This window comes from Micropterus salmoides, unplaced genomic scaffold (assembly GCF_014851395.1).
Source record: "Micropterus salmoides isolate LMB-PRFRI ecotype aquatic unplaced genomic scaffold, ASM1485139v1 Ms_hic_scaffold_13, whole genome shotgun sequence".
NCBI lineage: Eukaryota > Metazoa > Chordata > Actinopteri > Centrarchiformes > Centrarchidae > Micropterus > Micropterus salmoides.
The window spans coordinates 19,799,107-19,819,735 of record NW_024040374.1 but is presented as its reverse complement, the minus strand read 5'-3'; the positions used below and the strand labels follow the sequence as shown (position 1 = coordinate 19,819,735).

The window sequence follows — 20,629 nt, the reverse complement described above, 5'->3', positions numbered from 1 at the left end:
TTCAGACAAACATGTCGTGACCATCAACAATACACAAAAGGTGACACAATAGGCTTTCACTATGCAGTATTTCCCATAGTACAACACATAGTTTCAATTCAGGTGACTGTTGTGTGTATTGTGCAACTGAAACTCTCCACTGGACTGTAGTTGTACAGATTTAAACAACATCCTGAGGGACTTTGTCAGTACTCCTTGCTGGTTTGTGGACCCAGGCATTTAAACCTTTTTAGTCTATTCACACGCTGATGTCACATGTCATAAGGCCACATGGCAGTCATGTGAGAGCTGTCAGAGTCACATAAATAAATAAATTAACTTCTACATATTTCTAATGTAGCCTCCATAAAAATAAATTTCCATTGCATAGATTGATTGGTTTGGTAGTATTTCTAATGTTAGTCTGCCTGGCGAAGATATTTGGCTCTCTGCTGTCCTTTCAGTGCCACGGTCCTCAAGGTGCTGGAGGGACAGATGGTTCTGAGGACAGTGAGGGAAATACATGGAAAATGCACGTGAAAACCTTTACATATTGCCTTCAGTGGCTGTGGAAGAGATTTTTGTAAATCTGTTACAAACTAGGCATGTAGTTTGAAAGATAGTTTGTCAGGCAAGGACACATACATTTGCTGTTGCGGTTGTGATTTGTAATTATGGGTAGGATACAGATTTTTTTAAATGTAAAACACATTTTTGATTCACAAGTTATCCAATGATATTGAAGTGCAATTGCTAAATTGCTGGAGTGTCTTTCAAAATCAGGGGATTTCAAGTAACTGTCATCAAAGCAGTCTGTAAAAGAATCTCTTCTGTGTCATGGCGCAGAATAAATAAGCCTTTATATTGGTGTTTGGTGACCCTGTCCTGATTGGGTGAATTTGTATCTGAATCATTTGAATCACTGAATGCAAATGTCACTGCACCTATTGATCCAATTCTTTTAGTGCCTGTGCAGAGTATTTTCAAACTGCTGCAACTGATGGTCACACACATACATGTCCTGTATGTCCATATTACACGTTTGGACAAAAGCCATGTCAGTTTCATGTTGCATGCATTCCAAAAAGCCGCTTATTATTCAACGTCTCATCAGGCCTCAGCTCATCAGAAAGATGTGCATGCTCGCTCTGTAACAGAATAAACCTACTCATACAGAGTATGTTCTTAGACTTCGGTTGTGATTTTTAAATGGCACGGGCACAGTAGTTATGTGTGCTAAAAAACAGTAGCTGCATAGGCCTAATCCCTCATGGGCATTTCAGGTCGTACTGAGATTAACATGAGGTCCCTGCTGGATTGTTTGAGCTCCATTCTGACAGGACAAACCCCTAGTCTGTCTTAACTTATTACAGCAAGGTAAAGACTAACATTGTGGTCAACCATCTGCCTGGAGTCTCTGCTCCACCTATAACATAAATCCTAATCAACTAATGTAAGCAATCTCACTTCATGAATCACTGCTAAAGTCCAGTATACCTACTGTTTATATGCTCTGCTAACGTGACAGTGTCACTATGCATATTGTTGAAATCAAAGGTTGCTTTGTACCTCTAAATGTCAAATTCTCTTGACAGATCTTAATAATGTAAGCCATGTGTTTGCCTACATCACGTGTGATGATGACAATAATGCAACCGTGTCTGATTGGAGTGTTGTGGTAATGTCATGGACGGCGTCTTTAGTCTGTGGGCAGTTCAGGGCTCATCATATTGATTGTGTGTGAAGCCCCTTTAGACCCAGACACATAAAGCAGACTAACAGGTTAACTTGATAATGTTGGCAGGGTTGAAGCTGCTACAATGTGTCTCATCTTTTGTCTGAAGTATGACGTCTATTTTGATGGTTTGTTAAACTATTCAACACATCAGAACATTTTGATCATAATTTAGATACATTTCTCATTTGTGTTTGTCTCACCCTGGAATACAAATCCTAGAGTTGTGAAGCAGACTTAATATAATCTGGGCATGACGCTGACACATTGTAAGTGACCTCAAGGCTGATAATGTTACAGTATTTGGGATGATTATTCAAGCTTTAGGGTGGTATTTATATGAAAACAGTAAGGGAACAATGTGAATAATAATGTGCCTATTTTATGCATGGCAGGATGTGTGTCCAGCATGTATACGCAAAAAAAAAATCCTATCTCCCTCTCCCTTCCCAAACATGGAAGAGTTGAATTTCACTCTGTTGTGCCTCCCGGCTCCCTGACAGTCAAGATAGTGGTGAAGATAAAAAAACAGGGATTTATTTATCGCATATTATGCCTGATTTCAGTGGATCATAACGTTACATAGATAATAATAAAGTCAAAGAATTATACCATTTCCCATATTTAACAGATTAAAATCATACCAGATAATCATGTCATGATAAACAAAATCTCAAAATGTAATTTCCGATCATGTTATCTCAGTATATTGCGGAGCTCTACAAACTTACAAGATGTTAGTTCATTGATCGGCCATCAGATCACTTAGAACAAAGCAATTGGAGCCCAATCTAAGCATTTAAACAGAGTTTGGGTGGCTATGCTCTCTGCCTCTTGTTATCTGTAGTCGTCATAGCTAAAGATGATAAATTTGTACCTGTACATTAGAGAGTAGAAATAAGATAAAAAAGCACACCGTCATTCACTAGAATCAAATTATCATTCACAAATATCTGCTCTTGCTCAGAAATTCTGCCACTACAATCCAACAATTGATGTCTGTATGCCTGCTGCAAAAACAAAAAGTTAAATTTGGTTTGCAGGATGTAGAGCAGCTACCCAGAGTCTGCGATAAGTAACAAACTACATTTTCAACAATACTAATGAGTAACAATCACATCACAGCAGCTAAACTCCTTGATGGACAAACTGTCATAAAACTATTAAGCATCATATAAATGACCATGTCTGTGATTTTGATTGCATTTCTTAGAAGATTAGTTGTGTTTTGTGTATCGGTAATGTTGATTCTTGGCCTCTTTTGGAGAGGAAAATTTAATCCTAGTGGGTTATTAACTAAAATGAAGACCTCAAACCAAGACACTGCTGTCATAGACAATGACCAAAGACAAAAAGCCCCAATGCTAATTATCAGACAATATAAACCAAATTAGGCAGAAAAGAGGAGAAACAAAAGGTGGTGTTATGTATAAGATACATGGCTTTTCATTAGTATCCATCAACATACAAATGCATGTAAATTTGGCAGAGGCCTGTTAGTGTGTCAGCTTAAGTCACTTTAATGGATAGACAGCCTGTTTTCAATCAGGCGTTCCATGTCTACAAGATTTATCTTTCTGCAGAGGAAAATAAACAGCGTTCGTCTATCGCTGTAGATGCTTGAATAATGTCATGCTTCTTTAATTTTTGTTTTAAATGTGCAATTGAGAAATACTTGTATTGAGAAATACTTAAAGTAGTTGAAATGCATTAACTACTTCCTTCCCGTGTAGCCATGCAAGTCTGAATAATTTGCTGGTGAACCCCTAACCTAACAGTTAAAAGGAGCGAGAGAGAGGTGGAGAACGAGCTTCTCCTAAGCAAAGAGAAAACCCTTTGCAGAAGGGAGTTCGAGCTACATTTCATCTTTTGTGTCCCAGATTGATGACCTATGAGATGGATGATGTTCTGTAGTGCTGTGTGGCATTGTCTTATCCTGGCCGACACAAAGCGGGGGGACACTTATCATCTCAGGGTTATGTATGGAGCAGGGGCAGGGGTTGTCAGACTAGTGAAGAGGGTCCAGGAGAGTGGGGGGTGGCAAGGGTCCCCCCGATAAAGCGTGAGGGAGGTGGGCTAATGACAGCAGAGGCAGATGGAGAGAGCCATCTCCCATGACGACGCACCAGAACCTCCATCCAGAAGCCAGAGAAGGACGGATACAGAAAATGTTGGAGAGAAATAGAGCAAGGGGGCCATAAAGACAGGGAGACAGTGAAAAACAATTTGGTGTTTATATATGTGTTTCAATCTACGCATTAATGTGTTTGTGTTCTTTATATGAATGCACGTAACAAGTTCTTTTAAGGTGACATTTAACAGATGGTTTATTGCTCAAGTTTGTGTTGGCCTTTTAGCTAAACTGAGACCTGCTAGCAGGTGGCCCAGGTTTGTTGAGCTAGGTTTAGGATTAGGCTTTAGGACATTGTTTGGTGGGGAATGGTGGTGTGAATACAAAGGGATTAGTGCAAAGGGTTCACTGACTGACTTTGTATGTGTGTGTGTGTGTGTGTGTGTGTGTGTCTGTGTGTGTCTGTGTGTGTGTGTGTGTGTGTGTGTGTTTGTATGTGTGTGTGTAGTGGAGGGGAGGCAGGTATCTGAAGTTGATGGATGGATTGGATAACCAACAAAATATGAAACTATGTGGTAGAACAAAAATAAGTAAAAGAAATTACAGGGTCACTTTAGCTAGGAAAGATTCATGATGTACTGACATTTTTAAACAGTAAAAAAAAAGAAAGAAAGAAACAATAGCCTAAACTGTAAAAAGTTGAATAAAAAAAATCAGAATAGCCTCAATTCATGAAAAGAGGAAAACACATAGTTCCCACGTTCCCCTAATGCACTGAGGGGGGGGGGGGGGGGGGGGGGGGCTACCAAAATCATCTCAATGCCTTGGACCATGTGCCACCATTAGGAGCACACAAAGAGAGATCTGACAAATGGCCATTTTAATGTCCCTCTTTGACTTTAATGAATTTATACGTTATCTGGCCCTAGTGGAGGCTGCGGCGGAGGGGATGGCGCGAGGCCATAACAAATGAAAAGCTCTGATTAGTGTAGAATGAGCTGAGAAAAAACGCCATTCATCTTGGTTAGCATCCTCCTGTGCTCTTTTATGGGTCGCTGTTACAAGGACGGTGGAGCCGGGGGTGCTTGTCCCATTAGCGGGCCAGCCCAATGGCCCGCTGAGTGGTCAGCGGCCCGGCGTTGACGGAGCGTCTGCCCGCTCCGCAGTTCAACACAGTGAATGCCTCAGTGCGGCTTGACTCCTGAATAACCTTCTGAGGTACCGGGAGCTTCACCCTTACATGACCCCGCACTCTGAAGAGGGGTGTGGGGGGACTCCGGGGGGTTCCCAGACCAGGACTCACACCAGCGATAGGTAAACACGGAGAGATCCCCTCAGAGAAACACTGCAGGAGAATAAAAACAGTGTTTTACATATGACATGGAATCAGGATGTTATAGATTCAGCAGACTTTAAGCGACGTCCAGTTATGCAATTAGAGTATATAATGCAGATAAACAAGGATGATTTTTGGGAGCTAAGTAAAATTACAGGACAGTTAAAATAAAGGCAAATATTGCGGTAGACATTAAAAGTAGGCTAGGTCATAATTAGTGTCTGCCATGCCCAGCTGTATAAACTGCTCAAAATAACCAGAACAACAGAACATGCCTGTTTAATTATTTCTAAATTGGTAGCCATATGTTGTCCGATTGTATGGCATCACTAATATTGCCTTATCACTTACTAGCTGCAGTTGTTTTTAATGGGCCTAAAGAGGCAGAACTGAGATTTTTAAGATTAGCCTGTGTAGAAAAGCATTTGGGGGTGGGGGGGGGGGGCTGTAAAACGCCACCGTCTCTTTCTTTCCTTATTGCCGTGATTCTGGAATATAACATTTTACTGTGAAAATATTGCAACACCGAGTCACTGCAGGCGAGATGTTTCGTCATGATCGTGTTGGGGCTTGATATCGACCACTGTTGTCATTGGGAGAAGCCCTGTTTTGCCGCCGCCCCCCCCCCCTCGCTGGGCCCCCGTGTAGAGCCGCCTTGCAGAGTTGAGTCGGGCTGGGAGAGGAATGCGCTGGGATGCGGAGCAGCACCGACTCTAGGAAATCGACGCAACAACTCGCACAGCATGGACAGTAATGATCCGTATATACACCTCAGTAAGTACGCCTCAACGATTATTCGGAGCCCAGTCTGCCTTGGTGTGTTCCTCACGCAGCTGCTGCATTTTGTTTTGACTTAGAGTAGAGTGCGTTTGTTTCATGGCGTCTTCTCTCCAGCCTGTGAGCTGTGCGCGAGAGCGTCCGCGTACTTTAACCACCGACTCCCGTCTATGAATCCGGTTGTTATGCTTCTGTCTTTGGTAATATTCGTTTCGCTACTGTGGCAATTGAAACGAAAGCTGTGGCCAATGCAAAAGTCAGATGATCGTGGTTGTGCCGGTCAGGCAAGGTCAGAGGTTGGCACTTTAATTGCGCTTATGTAATTTATGGCGCTTGTCGCGCGTCTCTTGCTAAACTGTTTGAGACAGAATCACAATTTATTGGTCTGGGATTGCCGTCAGGTCTAGAGAGAAATGCACGGAACAGCCTTGAGGAATGGCGGATTAGTAGGCTACTGATAAACAAACTTGCACCCCGTGGTAAAAACGAGCGTAGTGAGCCGCCCTGGTCAGCGCTGTGGCTCCATTCAGCGGAATGACAGCATGATGTGATTTTGCTCAGTAAAACTGAAATCTGGTCTGACTCATTGACTTTGCCGTTGAACCATCTGATAGCTGTTTTTTTATTATTATTAGGGTTTTTTTTGTGACAGCCTAAAATCCACAGATAGAAGAATATGGCTTCTGTTTCCACTGTGGAGTTTGCAACATGTGGAATGCATAGACTACCTTAAGATATCCTACTTACAGGCTTCCAAATAAGTGTGGCTCCCTGTTTTGTAAGCTAAACCTTCTTAAATTAGACTCTATCTGGAGAGTGAATCTTTTTTCAGCTTCCCTGAGTCACACACTATATGCATCATTTATCATGTGATGTTTTTTTTCTCTCCCTGAAAGATACACTCATTGTCACATCTCTGTGGTAGAAACATGACATGTGCTTCAAAAAACAGTATTTTTTCTGGGGTAGGGTGGAGGGGTGTAAAAGAGTGGCATTACAAGGAAACAAATAAAAACTGTTGAAGACAAAATTTTGCAGCCCCTTTATGTTATCACAGATATCTCGGCACCATTTGGAGGGGCTGAAAACTGTTTCCATAATGAATGTGGCTCCCAGGGGAATGAAAGAGACATCTGGATGTTGGAGCTTGTAGAGGGAAGCCCATGGTTGTACAGAAGAAACAGAGCAGCCCCCCTCTTGAGCTACATAGTCTTTATTCTCTGTCTTTAAAAACGTACTCTGATCAAACAGACTAGTGGCATCCTGATTTTTGCAGATCAGACTGTTTTTGATCTGTCATCGTTAAGTATGAGATATTTCAGTCATGTAGTCCACTGCTAATACTGTGTGCCTGCTGTTACAGCTACATAAAACTGTCTGTTTTTTATATTTTGTAACATTTTCATTTATAGAGTTTATTTGCAACTTTGGTTATAACTGGTTTATTGGCGAGTTACCATAAAAAGCTGCTCATCTCAAAGAATTTGATCAATTTTGGTTTCAGTGGAGAGTTTTGTTGTCCCATTATGGTTTGGGTTACATGCTGGACATTTCAACTTTTTGTGTTTTTAAACTGTAAACCAAAGAAAATATCAGCGATCAATAACGTACTGGTCATAAAGCAGAATCATTTGAAGTATTTCTCTTTAAAAGCATACAGAAAGTTAATAGTAAAGCCACTGAGCTGTGGCGGGAAGATCATCTTAAGGAAGAGCTGTACTTGTTTTATGTGTTGACTCACAACTATGATTTATTATATATTTTAGCATCCACAGCCCACACACCAAAACACATGTGAAAATAGGGCCATCACTCATTTCTTGAATGAGAGACAATCACTCTAAAATTAATTTTCTCCCTTTGGAATCTGTCATTAGTTTGCGGCCAATGCGAAGCAGTGTGAAGTCAAACTACAGTCTGCTGATTATGTGTGGATTGTTTCGTGATCCACTCAGCTTTTCCCAGACATGTTGTGTTTCAGCAGGTTTGATTCAGACCTGCCCGGGGCTTTAAGTGGAATCAGCATTTTTACCCCTCTCAGCACTTCAGCATATATTATTTTCCACATTTTTTCATCAGTGGAAGTGAATCTAGATGACGGGCACCCACTCGCTACTTTTGACAGTGACAACATATTTAGCTCGCAGTTCAGGGACGTCATGGCAGAGAGACGGGAGAGTGAAGGGAGCAAAATAATGGGGAAGTGGTAGGGGTTGGAGAAAGAGGTCACCCTAGTTGATGTGAACTCTCATCACTTGCTAGGGGTCAATGATCCACCTCCCAGTACACACACACATGCATAAATGTCATAGCTGCAAATATGTGGACTTCCTATATGCAGAGCTAATTGTAAAAAAATGTGCAAAGTGTGACCGTGATATCATGTGACTTAAAGAATGCGGGTGGTACTATTTGACTAGGACGTCCCAGCAGTATTAAACCTGCTCTCTGATGGCAGATTCATGCACAGAGCAGTCCCCACCCACTTCTGCAGAGTTAAATAAACCACACAGGTAGAGGGTGTGGCTCTCTGCAGGTATTTGCTCAAGAATTCTGTAGCTTGAGACCTGCCAGTGCCGACACATGCATTAACACACAACACATACAATAGGTTTATCCCTAGGCACTTTTGATTGAGTGTGTGTATTTATGTGTCAGTGTAAACAAGTCTGCTTGTTTTGAATGTGTATGTGTGTGGGAGTGGGTGCAAATTGTGAGAACAGGATGAGGGAAAAGAAGGGGCGAAAGGAGGCCATTCTCTGGGCTAATTGCCAGTAATTAGTCATTAGTGAAGAAGGTCAAAGTCTTGATTTAATTCCAGCTTTAATCAAGCAGAGAACCTTGAAAGGCCATGTGCTGCAGCAGTGTTAGATTAGAATAGAACAGAATAGACCAGACATCTTTATTGTCCACTCACGTGGAAATTTGTCTTTGGCTTCACAGACACACATACAGTTAAAAACGTCACAGACATAAAAACTTGCTCTGCCATGTGCTATAATACATGAGTTCAACACAATAAATAAGTGGGATGGACGCACATGGATGCACACTAACTCTAGTTTTCCATGCACTGAACATTATGTATTAACCATCCCTCTGATCTACTGTAGCTGCTGCTCCCAGGGGAAAAAAAGTGAGGGTATAGTCAGTGGTGGAAGAAGTATTTGGATCATTAGGGTTAACTAATACCACAGTAAAAATAATACTGTACAACAAGTAAAAGTCCTGCATTCAAAATGTTCACAACAAAATCTAGCTCTGTTATTATATTGTTAAGTTGTTACTATAGATGCATTTACCATGTAAGCAGTACATTAATATTGTAGGTAGTGGAAGTGGAACAAATTTTAATTCCCTCACTTTTGGATGGTTTAAGCTAGGGCTGGGCGATATGGCCAAAAACAATAAATGTCAAATTATTTCTTTAAAGTTAAAAGGCTGATGTTTGCTACTGAGCGAAAGTTGAAGAAGTATTCTTTATGGTCAGAACACAAAAAACACTTGCTAAATAGCGGATAGCTTCACAAATCTGAGGTAGAACATTCAAAACATTTCAAATTTGCATGAGTAAAATAAGTAAAAAAAATGTAGTCCCTTTTCCTTAACAAAATAAATACGTTAATAGAAAAATTAATTGCTGATTCATTCGTGATTCAAATGAATTAAATCGAACATTTATTGAACGTTTGTTATATTTTTATTGAGGACAATTATATCGCAGTAATTATTATTATCGCTATATTGCCCAGCCCTAGTTTAACTTACTAATATAAATTTATAAACAGATCATGGGTTTTATATGTAAACCTCAAAATTGTGTCTAGTTTAACAATGTCCTGTAATACACTCAGATAGTGCTGAAATTATTAGTTTTTTATCAATCAATTAATCAATCGGTCGAGCAATAGAAAATTAATCTTCAACTATTTTTTCAGAGTGAGTATCTGAAGTAAAAGTGGCATTTTTCAGTATTTTCTGACATTTTATAAACTAAACAATTAGTCACTTCATCATACAAACAATCAACAGACTAATCATGAAGGAAAACAATTGTTTGTTGCACCCTTATACCCCAGGATTAGACAGTTTAAGCACCATGCAGCTCATTAACACCATACATGAATACAAATTGAATTGATGAGGGGAGAGTTATGGTTCAGTTGAAGTTGGCTTTCCTGAGCCAAAGAGTTCTTCATAGTACTTTGTGTCCCACAGGAGCACCAATGGCAGCAACAGGTAACAGCTAAGTGCATTAGATCTCATTAAAGCTCTCCATTGAGAGAGATGTGTGAATGTTGAAAACCTTGCTTGGCTTTTTTGAGTGCTCCAAGTGCCATTTTAGTGCACTACTGCTTTCTCACATCCACAAATGTAATGTGTACACATTAATACATAAGTACACATTGCTGTTTCCCTTTTTCTACCTTTCACTAATTTCTTTTTCCACTGCCATTTCCTTCAAATGTCCACCCAACCAAGTGTGCTGTGTGATAATGTCCTTCCAAAATCAATGTTAACCAGGAGAGGAGGACATAAAGAGAAAACCGTCTCCTCTTGAGATCAGTTTAGTAGTCAAGCCTATAAAATTAGATTATTAGAAGTTCAGATTAAACATTTTACGAGTGGATCCTAAATTTAGGATTGCCAATTATCCTCCTAAACGATACTATATCTATGAATGATAATTATGGCTCTCAGGGTTAATTTGGCGTATTTTATGTGGGCCATGACACACTATTATAACACAGCATGCATTCAAGAAGGACTGTGTTATTTTAGCTTCTCCCTGTGGGATTTGTTAAGTCTGAAAGAAAGGTGTCTCTTCTTCTTCTCTGTCTTCCCTTCTTCGTGTGTCAAGCAGAGTTTCTTGCCAGGTTACTGTCATTGAGGGAATTTGGTTACTGGTGGCTATCCTTCCAGCACCGTATAGACATTTGATCCAGCCACATGCAGGTGCACTGCACAAGAAAACTCTGTTGAGTCATGTAAGTAAAATAGATGCACACATGGAGGAAGGCTTCTCAAGTTTGTAGCGCTATCTTTCAATGCAGCTTGAAGGGTAGAACTGGGTGAACATTTGATAGGGTGGCAGGATAAATTAAAAGGAGCAGCTGCAGACTCAAACCAGTGCCAATTTCACATTTATTGGCTAGGGCTATTATCGGATGGTAGTGATATGACATACTTCCATGGCCAAGCAAGCATGCTGCCTCTGTTATTAATGAACAAACTTAACTCTTACTTAACTCTCACTTTTTGCAGGCTGATTTCAGAGCAGTATGTTTCACTAAAATCATTTTATTATGCTACTGTTTTAGAATCCCTGCTCCGATAAATGAAGTCTTAAGGTCAAACTAAAGATTGAATCCACCCCTGCATGGGGTTTTGTAGTTTATTTTGGTTCCCTTAAGGTTTGTCATGTATTGTTCCTCATTGCCTTTAAGGTATATTTTTGGCCTGTGTACTTACATCTGGGTTTTCGCTTTGCTATGTGTTTGCTTGACCATCCTAGAGCACTGAAAAACACTGACTTCCTGGAATGCTTTAACACTTGTTAAACACACAAACATACTAACAATGTGCACACAGGCAACGCCACATGCCTGCATGCTGGCATGTAGTTATTTCTTGGCATTATAAGGGGAATGAAACATGTTTAGAGGGAGATAGAAGAGAGAATTCTTAAGGCCCGGGCTTTGTATTTTCACTTCCACTCTCAACACTCACATCCCATTTATACCACCCACATGTTAGACAGAAAGTCTGATCTAAATTTCAGCAAAAGAGAACTAAATGAGGAAATCTTTGAAAAAAATATTTAATTGACACATAAAAACCTCTGTGGACTACTGGAACATCAGTGTCATACTGTCTTCCCATGCTCTCCAGTCTTGACCCCTTTTATGAGAGAGTAATCAGAAACTTCTGGTTGTACTGTACTCTTAAATGTGACCCTCTCCTCCACCCCCACCCCCCCTCCCAACATGTTAGACACACTGTTCTGCCTCTACAACAGGTGTTGCCGTGCAAATAGTTTTACCAACACTGAGAGACAGAGAGAGAGAGACGAGATGAGTGGGTGGTAGGAGAGCTGATCTGTGCAGCAATCGGGCAGCACACAGTTCCTGTGGGATTGATCTCTGGGGAAGGATAATCTGGGTAATCCTATAACCGGTGCCGGTGGACTCCACCTCTTTTGTCCCCCTGCCCCCTCTCCATGTCGACCCTTCTGTTCCTGTTCTCTTCCAAAAAGTGATTGATTTTCGCAGTATACGCATCATTTTTTATTCTGTCATCAAGCCAACAATTGAGTCTGAATCCTGGTCTTGAGCGACTGGCGTCCTGCCAGGCATGTGGCACACTGTGGCATCACCTGCAACTGGAGGCAGCCATGGGATGGAGATAGGTTATGGCCATTGTGAGTAGCTGGGTTTTGTCTTGCCTTTGTGTGTGTGTGTGTGTGTGTGTGTGTGTGTGTGTGTGTGTGTTGGAAAACAGCCCTGGGATTGTATGTGGTGGAAGATAAGATGTTGCCTGTCTGCACCTCTGTTGCCATGTGATTTTTCACGAAAGTGAAGCTCGAGCACTGGAAGATAATTACATTACAATAAAGCCTCTAATCCATATGCACACTTTGAACAAGTTATTGTGAATTCTTTTTCTAGCGGGTGAAACCTGCAACTAGCGGGGCAAATTCATTTGCGGAACAATTTTTATTTAGACATATATTTTATTTTTATTGTAGGCATTTGATGTGAACAGCAAAGTAAGAATTTCAGTGTACAGGGAAACCTGAAACTAGAAATATTTTGAATCTTTGAATCTTGAATCTTGGTTTTCCATGAATTATATATGATCCTCCCTGTGATACTTTTGTTACAATTTCCAGAGGACTATAGTTTGCTAGGGATTATATCTTGAAATCGAAATTTAAACATCTTATTCTACTGCAACAGCAGTTCTTGCCTTTAAAATCATTGGATCATTTTAACCTCTTGTGACTAGTATAAGGCTTTGCTGTTGCACGTTACAATCGAAGGTTTGTGACTCACTTATGTGGTCAGTGGGGATGCCACTCAACTTAAAAGGACGCTTTCAGCTCTCATTCCCTTGTCCTTCACTATCTGTTTATCTCACAACACTTGTCCCTTCCTATTAGCCCTCTCCGTCGTGCTGTCTCTCTCTGTTTGTGCCTGCTGCCTGTCACCCTGCATCCTTCTATCAACACTCACTCTGATGAGGGGTTTTCCCTTGAATCTGAAGGAATTACTCATTAAAACAACTGGGCTATGGTTTAATAAAAGCTAGAAGATAATACAAGTTTACACACATGTTTAAAGCGCATTATACGTTTCTCTGTTGATTTTTTATGTTCCAGCCAGTATTTTCAGCTTATACCTTTTTGAAGTATAAAATCAACTTTGCAGAGACTTGACACTTGAACTGCTGCCAAAAATATAACATTTAAGAGCTATATTATTAAAAAACAAAGCTTGAGGACAAAAAATATAAATATTTTTGCAAATAAAAATTGCAAATATTAAATTTTGGTTATATTTCAAGCAAATATTGACTTCCTGTGAGTTGATTTTCAGGTGGTCGTAGAAGGTAAGAAGTCAATGGAAAACTACAGTAGTATAACATTCTCTCTCTCTTTCTCTCTCTGTCTCTCTCTCTCTCTCTCTTTCTATATATATATATATATATATATATATATATATATTAGGGCTGACCCCAAATAGTCGAAGATTCGATGCTTTGATGGGCGGTGCCTAATTCGATGTCAATCTCACAGTCGAAGCTTCGCAGCGAAACAAGGATCATGCCATTTATGCGATATGGGGGTGCTCAACATCTGACTTTACATAGAACTACCAGTTTTCTCCCAATAAGTTAATGTACAGCCTATTACAAAACACATTTCAATGTTTAATGCTGTAAATAAATCCAAAATTGTAACCCTAACCCTGGGTTGTGAGTGTGTATGTGTGGGCGTAGCGTGTATATGAGTAGTGGCAGGAGGAACACTTGCTGAAGAGACGGAGCCCCAGCTTCACCAGTGTTGTGCCGAGTTGTCTGCACCTTGCGGGACTTTTGGGTAATTTATCACCGTTGATGAACCACAGAAAGAATATTATATCGTTTTTAAACAGCCGCTACTTGAAATAGACCTGCGAGGAACCGCGACGTGCATGCAGTTGTCGGCAGCACGGCAAAAACTCTGCACAAGATGGTGAATGGCAGGGGTGAGAGAGAGAGAGAGATCGACAATAAGCCTCAGTTTAGCTTCGGCTCGCAATCGCGGTGCACAAAAACACACATGATTCAACTATCAGTCGACTATAGGCAGGATTTGATGATTCTGATTCGACTATGTAAATACTTAGTCGGGGACAGCCCTAATATATGTGTGTGTGTATGTATATATATGTATATATATGAATATCAGTTATTAATTATTTGGTTTATTACCAAATACTTGCAAAACTAATGGCATTCCTATCAGCCTCAGCTGAATGTTTAGTGCTAAGGGCTCTGTGTTAAATTAAAATGGTGAGCGTGATAAATATCCCTGCTATACATCAACATGTCGGCATTGTGTTTGTGACCATGCTAGCATTCTGACTTACAGCCTCACATAGCTGTTAGTGTGTTTGTAGACTCGTAACTCTTGTTAGTACCTTAATCAGTAGCCAGCTTTTCATCCAAATGTAGCAAAAATTTTAACCACTATCATAATACAAATATTAGGAGTTGGTCCATCAGGATAAACAGTAGGTGTTTAAGTCACAAACTTGTGACTTGTGTGTGATATACAAGTCTGTATCAATTGCACTTTGCTGTATTTTGCTTTTATCAATACACCAACTCTTCCACTCCTGCCCAGCTAAAACCTTTTTTGCCTCATTTCAAGTTTTCTGTGTGCATAATGTGCAAATGTTCATAAACATAAGTGGATGGAAATGCACTCTCATTTTGTCCTTTTGTTGGCATCTCCAGTTCTGTCTGCCTTACATTTGTTTTCATGTTGAAATGTTTTCCTCCTCATATTTGTTTGTCAGGTGTCACATCACACCAAGTTAACTATAGTTGCTACACTGGTTGTGTAGTTTGGCTGTGTTTCTAGGCTCTGGTCCAGAGGTCAGGTCGCCCTGGTCACACTCACTGGGTTATATCTTGAGATGAGAGAGTGAGTGCATGTTAAGGCTTGTGCAGACTACATGACTTTCAGCGTTGGCTGATGGCGGTGTTGTTCAGACTACGCAACTTGCCGTCTTGTGACGGAATCTTAAAGTTGTTGTGGCGTTCACACTACATGACTGATCCTGACAGGGGGTCACACACTACATGAGCTGACAGGGGCTGTGTCACCCGACGCTGTTCTCCAAACCACGTTTTATCAAGAAAACACGTGAAATGTGAAACTGGAAATGACGCGAACCTACACATGAAACAGCTGTTGTTTGTTATTATAAAGAAACCAATTACAAAGACAAAGAATATGGGTGAAAGAATGGATTAGCACACGCAGCTAGCAGGGATTGTCTGAGCTACAGAAAGAGCTTGAGGTGAGCAAAAAGGGTTTTGCAGAGAAAAAGTAGTTGCCTGCTCTGCCAGCTGCTTGCTCTCATTGGCTGGATGTGGATGTGGACTCCTTGTGGATATTTGGCATGCTAGATATCTAGCATGGCGTCGGCGATGTGTCAGTGATGCGACAGGGAGCTGTTTTAATGCGTCTTCGAGTAGTTCACACATAACAACTGATTTACCCCACATCACAGCTTGACGGTCGCCGAGCTCACCGTCCAGCAAATTGGGCTAAAAATCGTGTAGTGTGAAGTAGGCTTTAGTTGTGCAAACCCGGCTCACCGTAGCCCTCTGTAACAGTGAGAGAATACTTCTAGGAACTAATTTGAGTCAGCTCAACAGATGGCTTCAAAAGAGTGGATGCATTGGTTTGAAGTGCGCCTTTCAGTCCACCTGTTTGTTTGTTTTCTAAGACTGCTTGGTCAGCCTGTTCTGTCTGTCTGTGCAAGCGGACATGTGTTATCTCCTGTTGTTTAAGTTCCAAACTTTTTTATCACTTGCAAAACAATCTTTATCTCATCCCTGTCTCAGCCCTGGCCTCTTCATCGATCCTTTGCCCCTGTGTAAAAAGTATCCTGCTGGCAAGTCTGCAGTGTTAGTGAATATGAGGACACTCTGCAGAAACAGCCTACGGATAGGAAACATAGTATGTTGTGCACTTTATATTCATTGGCTTGACTGAGAATTTCTTTTGCTTGTTTGAAGCTCTTCTACAGGGTAACTACAGAGAGAGGGGGATAGACAGAAAGGGAGCAGAGTTAATTTCTCTGCTTTTCAGGGAAACTGTGTGTGAGTTCACTGGAGCATTCACTACAGGGCAGAATTTAGGGTCAGAGAAGCTCACTAGCTGCAGAGCTTGTGTTGTCACAGCCGTATGCCTGCATAGGAAAAACATTTTTCTTTTCTTAATGTTCTCAACCATATAGCAATGATGGCATCTGTTTTTATTTTTCAGCTGATATTATTTTGGCTGTTTGATTCCAAGAGGCTGAGAATATCTTTTATCTTTTCATTTTCTTTCACCAATAACCATTTCTATCTCACAGTTGTGCAGGAAAACACAGGGGCTTTTATCAATTGATGATCTAATATTTTCAGCCAGGCAGAGAGATTATGCGTTCATAGTGGTGGGATCATGTGATTGTTTGGGAGGGAAGCCGTTTCAGAGCGGGACAATGTCCTCCCCCATCCACCCATCGTCCCTTCCATCCATCCACCCCTTCCCTCCTATCTGGCTCTATCCCGCTCTCCATCCCCTCCTCCTCGGCCTCCCACCTTCTTGACAGCTGGCCTGCTGAGCTGCAGATACTTACCCAGGGATAAGAGGATTTACTGACACAATTGATCAGACATCAACCTCATTTTGCAAAGAAATTGATGTTTGAAGGATGGTGATTTTGTGCTAGTGTGCAAGGAAGTTTTTTGTTTTCTTTCTCTTTTTAATGTGAAACACGATGAGCGTGCGTGTGTCAGATGAGGGTTCGTGGCTGGCGCTCATGGGCTGGATTGGCAGTGAAGAGATTTCTTAATTACATGTCTGCTGTATCTAATGAGCTCCACAGGCTGTCTGTCTGATTACTTTAGGATACGTCTGCTCTCTGTCATATGGTCACAGCACTGTCAGCCACAAACATGAACATGAGGGCATGCAGTCGCAAGATACATGCACATACAAAGACACATGCAGACATATACAAAGCAGGTATTAAGTAGATCGATGCACACAAAGGGGCTCCGTCTTCATAGCGGCTAATCTGATAGATATTGAGGCCTGTGTTGTTCAGGAGTGGATCTGTTGCTCCCTCTTCGTCACTTATCCCTCTCTGCCCACTCCACCCATTATACACATTATATTATTAGTTAGTGGGCCATGGGTTTATTGAATTTCCACACAGTGGAGTGCTTCATCTAGCCACTACCCAGTAATTAACAGTGAGGGATTTAGAGGGTTTGTGGTCTGTGATATTTCTTTAAACCTATTGATCATTTGATCGGTATGATACATCTGCGGCCTTATTTATATCTATATCTATCTATCTGTCTAACTATCTGTCTACCTATCTATCTATCTATCTATACTGTTTTTACAGTACTGTATATTATCTATACTGTGTATACTGTATATACTGTTTATTCCATGAAATGTCCAAATGCCCAGTAGTGCCCAACTTCAAAATGCTTATTTTGTCCAACCAACAGCAAATAATAGTATATGAGAAGAAAGAGACAGAGAATGGTTTGCAATTTTTCTTAAAACATGACTTAAACAATCAATAAATTACTGAAGTAGGTGTAGATGAATTTATTGTCATTCAATCAATTCATGCACTACCCTCTTGTCCAATACTGTATGTGGTGTGTGTCAGTGTACCTATAGTACAGTAGTCTGTGAAAAACTCCAGATTTACTATTTAATAAACAGAATTCAGCAAATGGCCTACATAATAATAACAATATCTTAATCTCAAATAACTGAATCCTATAACATTATAGTTAAATAACTACAACGTCCAACACACCAATCAGCCCACAGTTCAGTCCAGAAACTGGTCGTACTATAATTAGAATCAGGACAAACATTGCTGTTATTTCTGTTGTGACAATTCATCATGACGATTTAACATCTAATTGTAGATTTTAGGTGTCGTCCATCCCTAATTCAGATCGACCTTTGATGGTCTACTGTTTTAATGCCGTTCTGTTGGTGATTCACTTTGTAGGTTTTCCGTCCCCTCGATGGAGTCATTTCTGGGAATGATCTGTGAGTGCAACTGTGGGCTGCTGCAGATCTCTTTTGAACTTGGTTCAGGAGTTTGGCAACAAGCGACCTTTGATTTGCGGCGCCAGCGGTCAAAGGTGCCCTTCACTGCTTTGTCTGTTTGTTTGCTCTCAAGTAGATGCTTCCATTGCTGCAGCACTGTATTGGTTTCACCAGATAATGACAGGAAGCACTGGAACTAAATGTGTGAATTCTGCAAGTTTCTTAGGATTTTTCGTGTTTTTTTAGGCTATAAACAACCTCCCAGTGCTTGCTAATGTATTTTTCTCTGAATTCCAAAGTAGAGGTGATTTACATATAATGGAGATGGAACAGCCGGTTCAGGCGGGTCTTTTGAGGATAGGCCCCCATGAGCTGCTCTGGTCCCATTTATGCTTCCTCCGCTGAACATGTTGGCCTCCTTACAAACACACTCCCTTCACAAAGCATGCTCAGCTCGCCGGCCATTCCCTTTTTGGCATCCCACCAGTTGACTGTCCATGTGCTTTTTTGCTCCCCAGTGTGCTGTAGCCACAAAGACTCTCAGGTCTGGACGAAATGCACTCGTCTTTGGTTTTGTCTCAGACATGCAGGTTATGTTTTAGGCAGTTGTAATGTCATGTTGTAGGAAATTTGCACTTCACCAAGACAGAGACGTCAGGTGTCAAATGTCAGAAAACTTTGCCCATCAAAGGTTCTCTGAGGTCAAAGTGACTGTTGTCCAACCAACAGTCCAACATCCAAATATTTTCGATAGGATAAAAAATCAGGCAGAAAAGCAGCAAATCCTCACATTTAAAACACTGAAATCAGAAAGTGTTGATGAATGGATTGTTGTCAATACGTTTTCAACAAATCAATTAACTGGCTATTCACCTCCGCAGTACTTTCGCATTATTGGTCTACTAGTTACTAGCAGCATAAAATAAATGCATGTTTGAGAACAGAGCAGATTATGGCCTTTGAACATCTCTAAAACCTGAACAAGGTCATTCTGGAGTGTGTGCCTTATTGATTATAAACAGTGATTTTGAGTTGTGCTTTGGGCTGTTGCCTTTGGTTGTCTTGATTTCAAGCTTCTGACAAAATGAGAAAATGGAGACACAATGTGAGTTGTGCGTTTAGTTTTAAATGATCAATACTTGTCTGGCCTGTCCCAAATGTTGTCCTGCATGGCATCGGCAATGTAAATATTCTGTTCAGGTTCTTGCCTTCAACTTGCTGCTTTTCTACCGTACCAGTCTGTCTTTTTACCATTTCAAATCTCTACATATAACCTTTATTTTGACATCTTTTATGTCTGTCCTGGGCAGAATACTAATCAGAATACTTGGTGGTCCTGATTTCTGCGAGAGCATGCTGGCAAATTCTTGTCTGGAGTGACGATAGCCCCGTTATATCTCCTACTCAGCACTTTTAGAATAGAACAGATCTTTACGAGACCCAAAGGGAATTTGACATGCACATAAAGAGAGGGGTCAGTGCACAAAATCAGGCACAGTACATTCTGTATGTACAGTGCCTGTCTGTTACATAAGCCCATTATTTAGATGAATCTGCACTCCAAAAAGTTGGCAACACATTCCCGCCATTGTAGTATTTAAGTCTAGGTAGTAGATTTATTTTGCATTACAGGCCTAAGTGTACAGTTGAAAACTTAGTGCCTTTGAATTGTATTTTACTGCAATATATCGTGTATCCAGTTACTTCTGTGGGAGCGAGACGGAGGCCCCAACACCAAAGGATCACTCATGGAAGGCTGGAGAAAGTGGGCGAGTGAGAAAGGGGGTGGGGGCTATAGTCTCTGTGCCAAACAGGAAGTTGCACAACATCTGTTCCTTGGCATTCAGAGAGGGAGAGAATGGCCAGCTGTGTGTTTTAGAGTGTGTCTTCATGCAAAAAGTGCCGCATCCAGGCAGACAATGTTACATTCCTCTCTGTTTCCCAATTCCATGAAATCTGAAAGCAACTGTCTTGCATTACTCAATGTCTCCGTTTCCTTTAAATAGAGCTTATGTTTCTCATATCCAGTGGAGAACAAACTAATGTGTGCTTAATTGCTGCCAGAGGTCAAGTATCACAGAAACATTTTAAAACTATTGCAAAGTATTTTGCAAGTAGTTATTTCAAAAAGTCTGCCAACTGCAAAGTCACTTTATCAAACATGACAGGCAGAAACAATCCAAACACTGTTTGTGAACATAAGCAACTATTTATAAGAAGTAGACACCAAGGAACACACCATGTTCCTGTGACTGCCACTTCCTATGGGCGAGTAGAACCCTTGAATTCTTCCATGTTTTATCTGATGGTTTTAGCATTTAGCCTTCCCCTTAGATCAAATGAGAAAATGTAATGTTAACTTTTATTTGTGTAGTCTAT

At 40.8% G+C, this 20,629-nt stretch overlaps 1 protein-coding gene across 4 annotated transcripts in view; it reads left to right on the top strand.

Annotated features, from left to right (window-relative positions):
- The first annotated feature begins 5,660 nt into the window (after positions 1-5,660).
- Positions 5,661-20,629, top strand: part of rxrgb (retinoid X receptor, gamma b) — a 31,762-nt gene continuing 16,793 nt past the window's right edge. For 2 of the 4 annotated variants that reach the window (XM_038716046.1, XM_038716045.1), the window contains exon 1: positions 5,661-5,895. In XM_038716046.1, the coding sequence (XP_038571974.1) occupies positions 5,676-5,895 (220 nt within the window). In that variant the 5' untranslated portion in view covers positions 5,661-5,675. Of the gene's footprint in view, positions 5,896-11,968; positions 12,320-18,209; positions 18,346-20,629 lie in introns of those variants that run through there. The other 2 variants (XM_038716047.1, XM_038716048.1) reach the window with 2 other exon arrangements.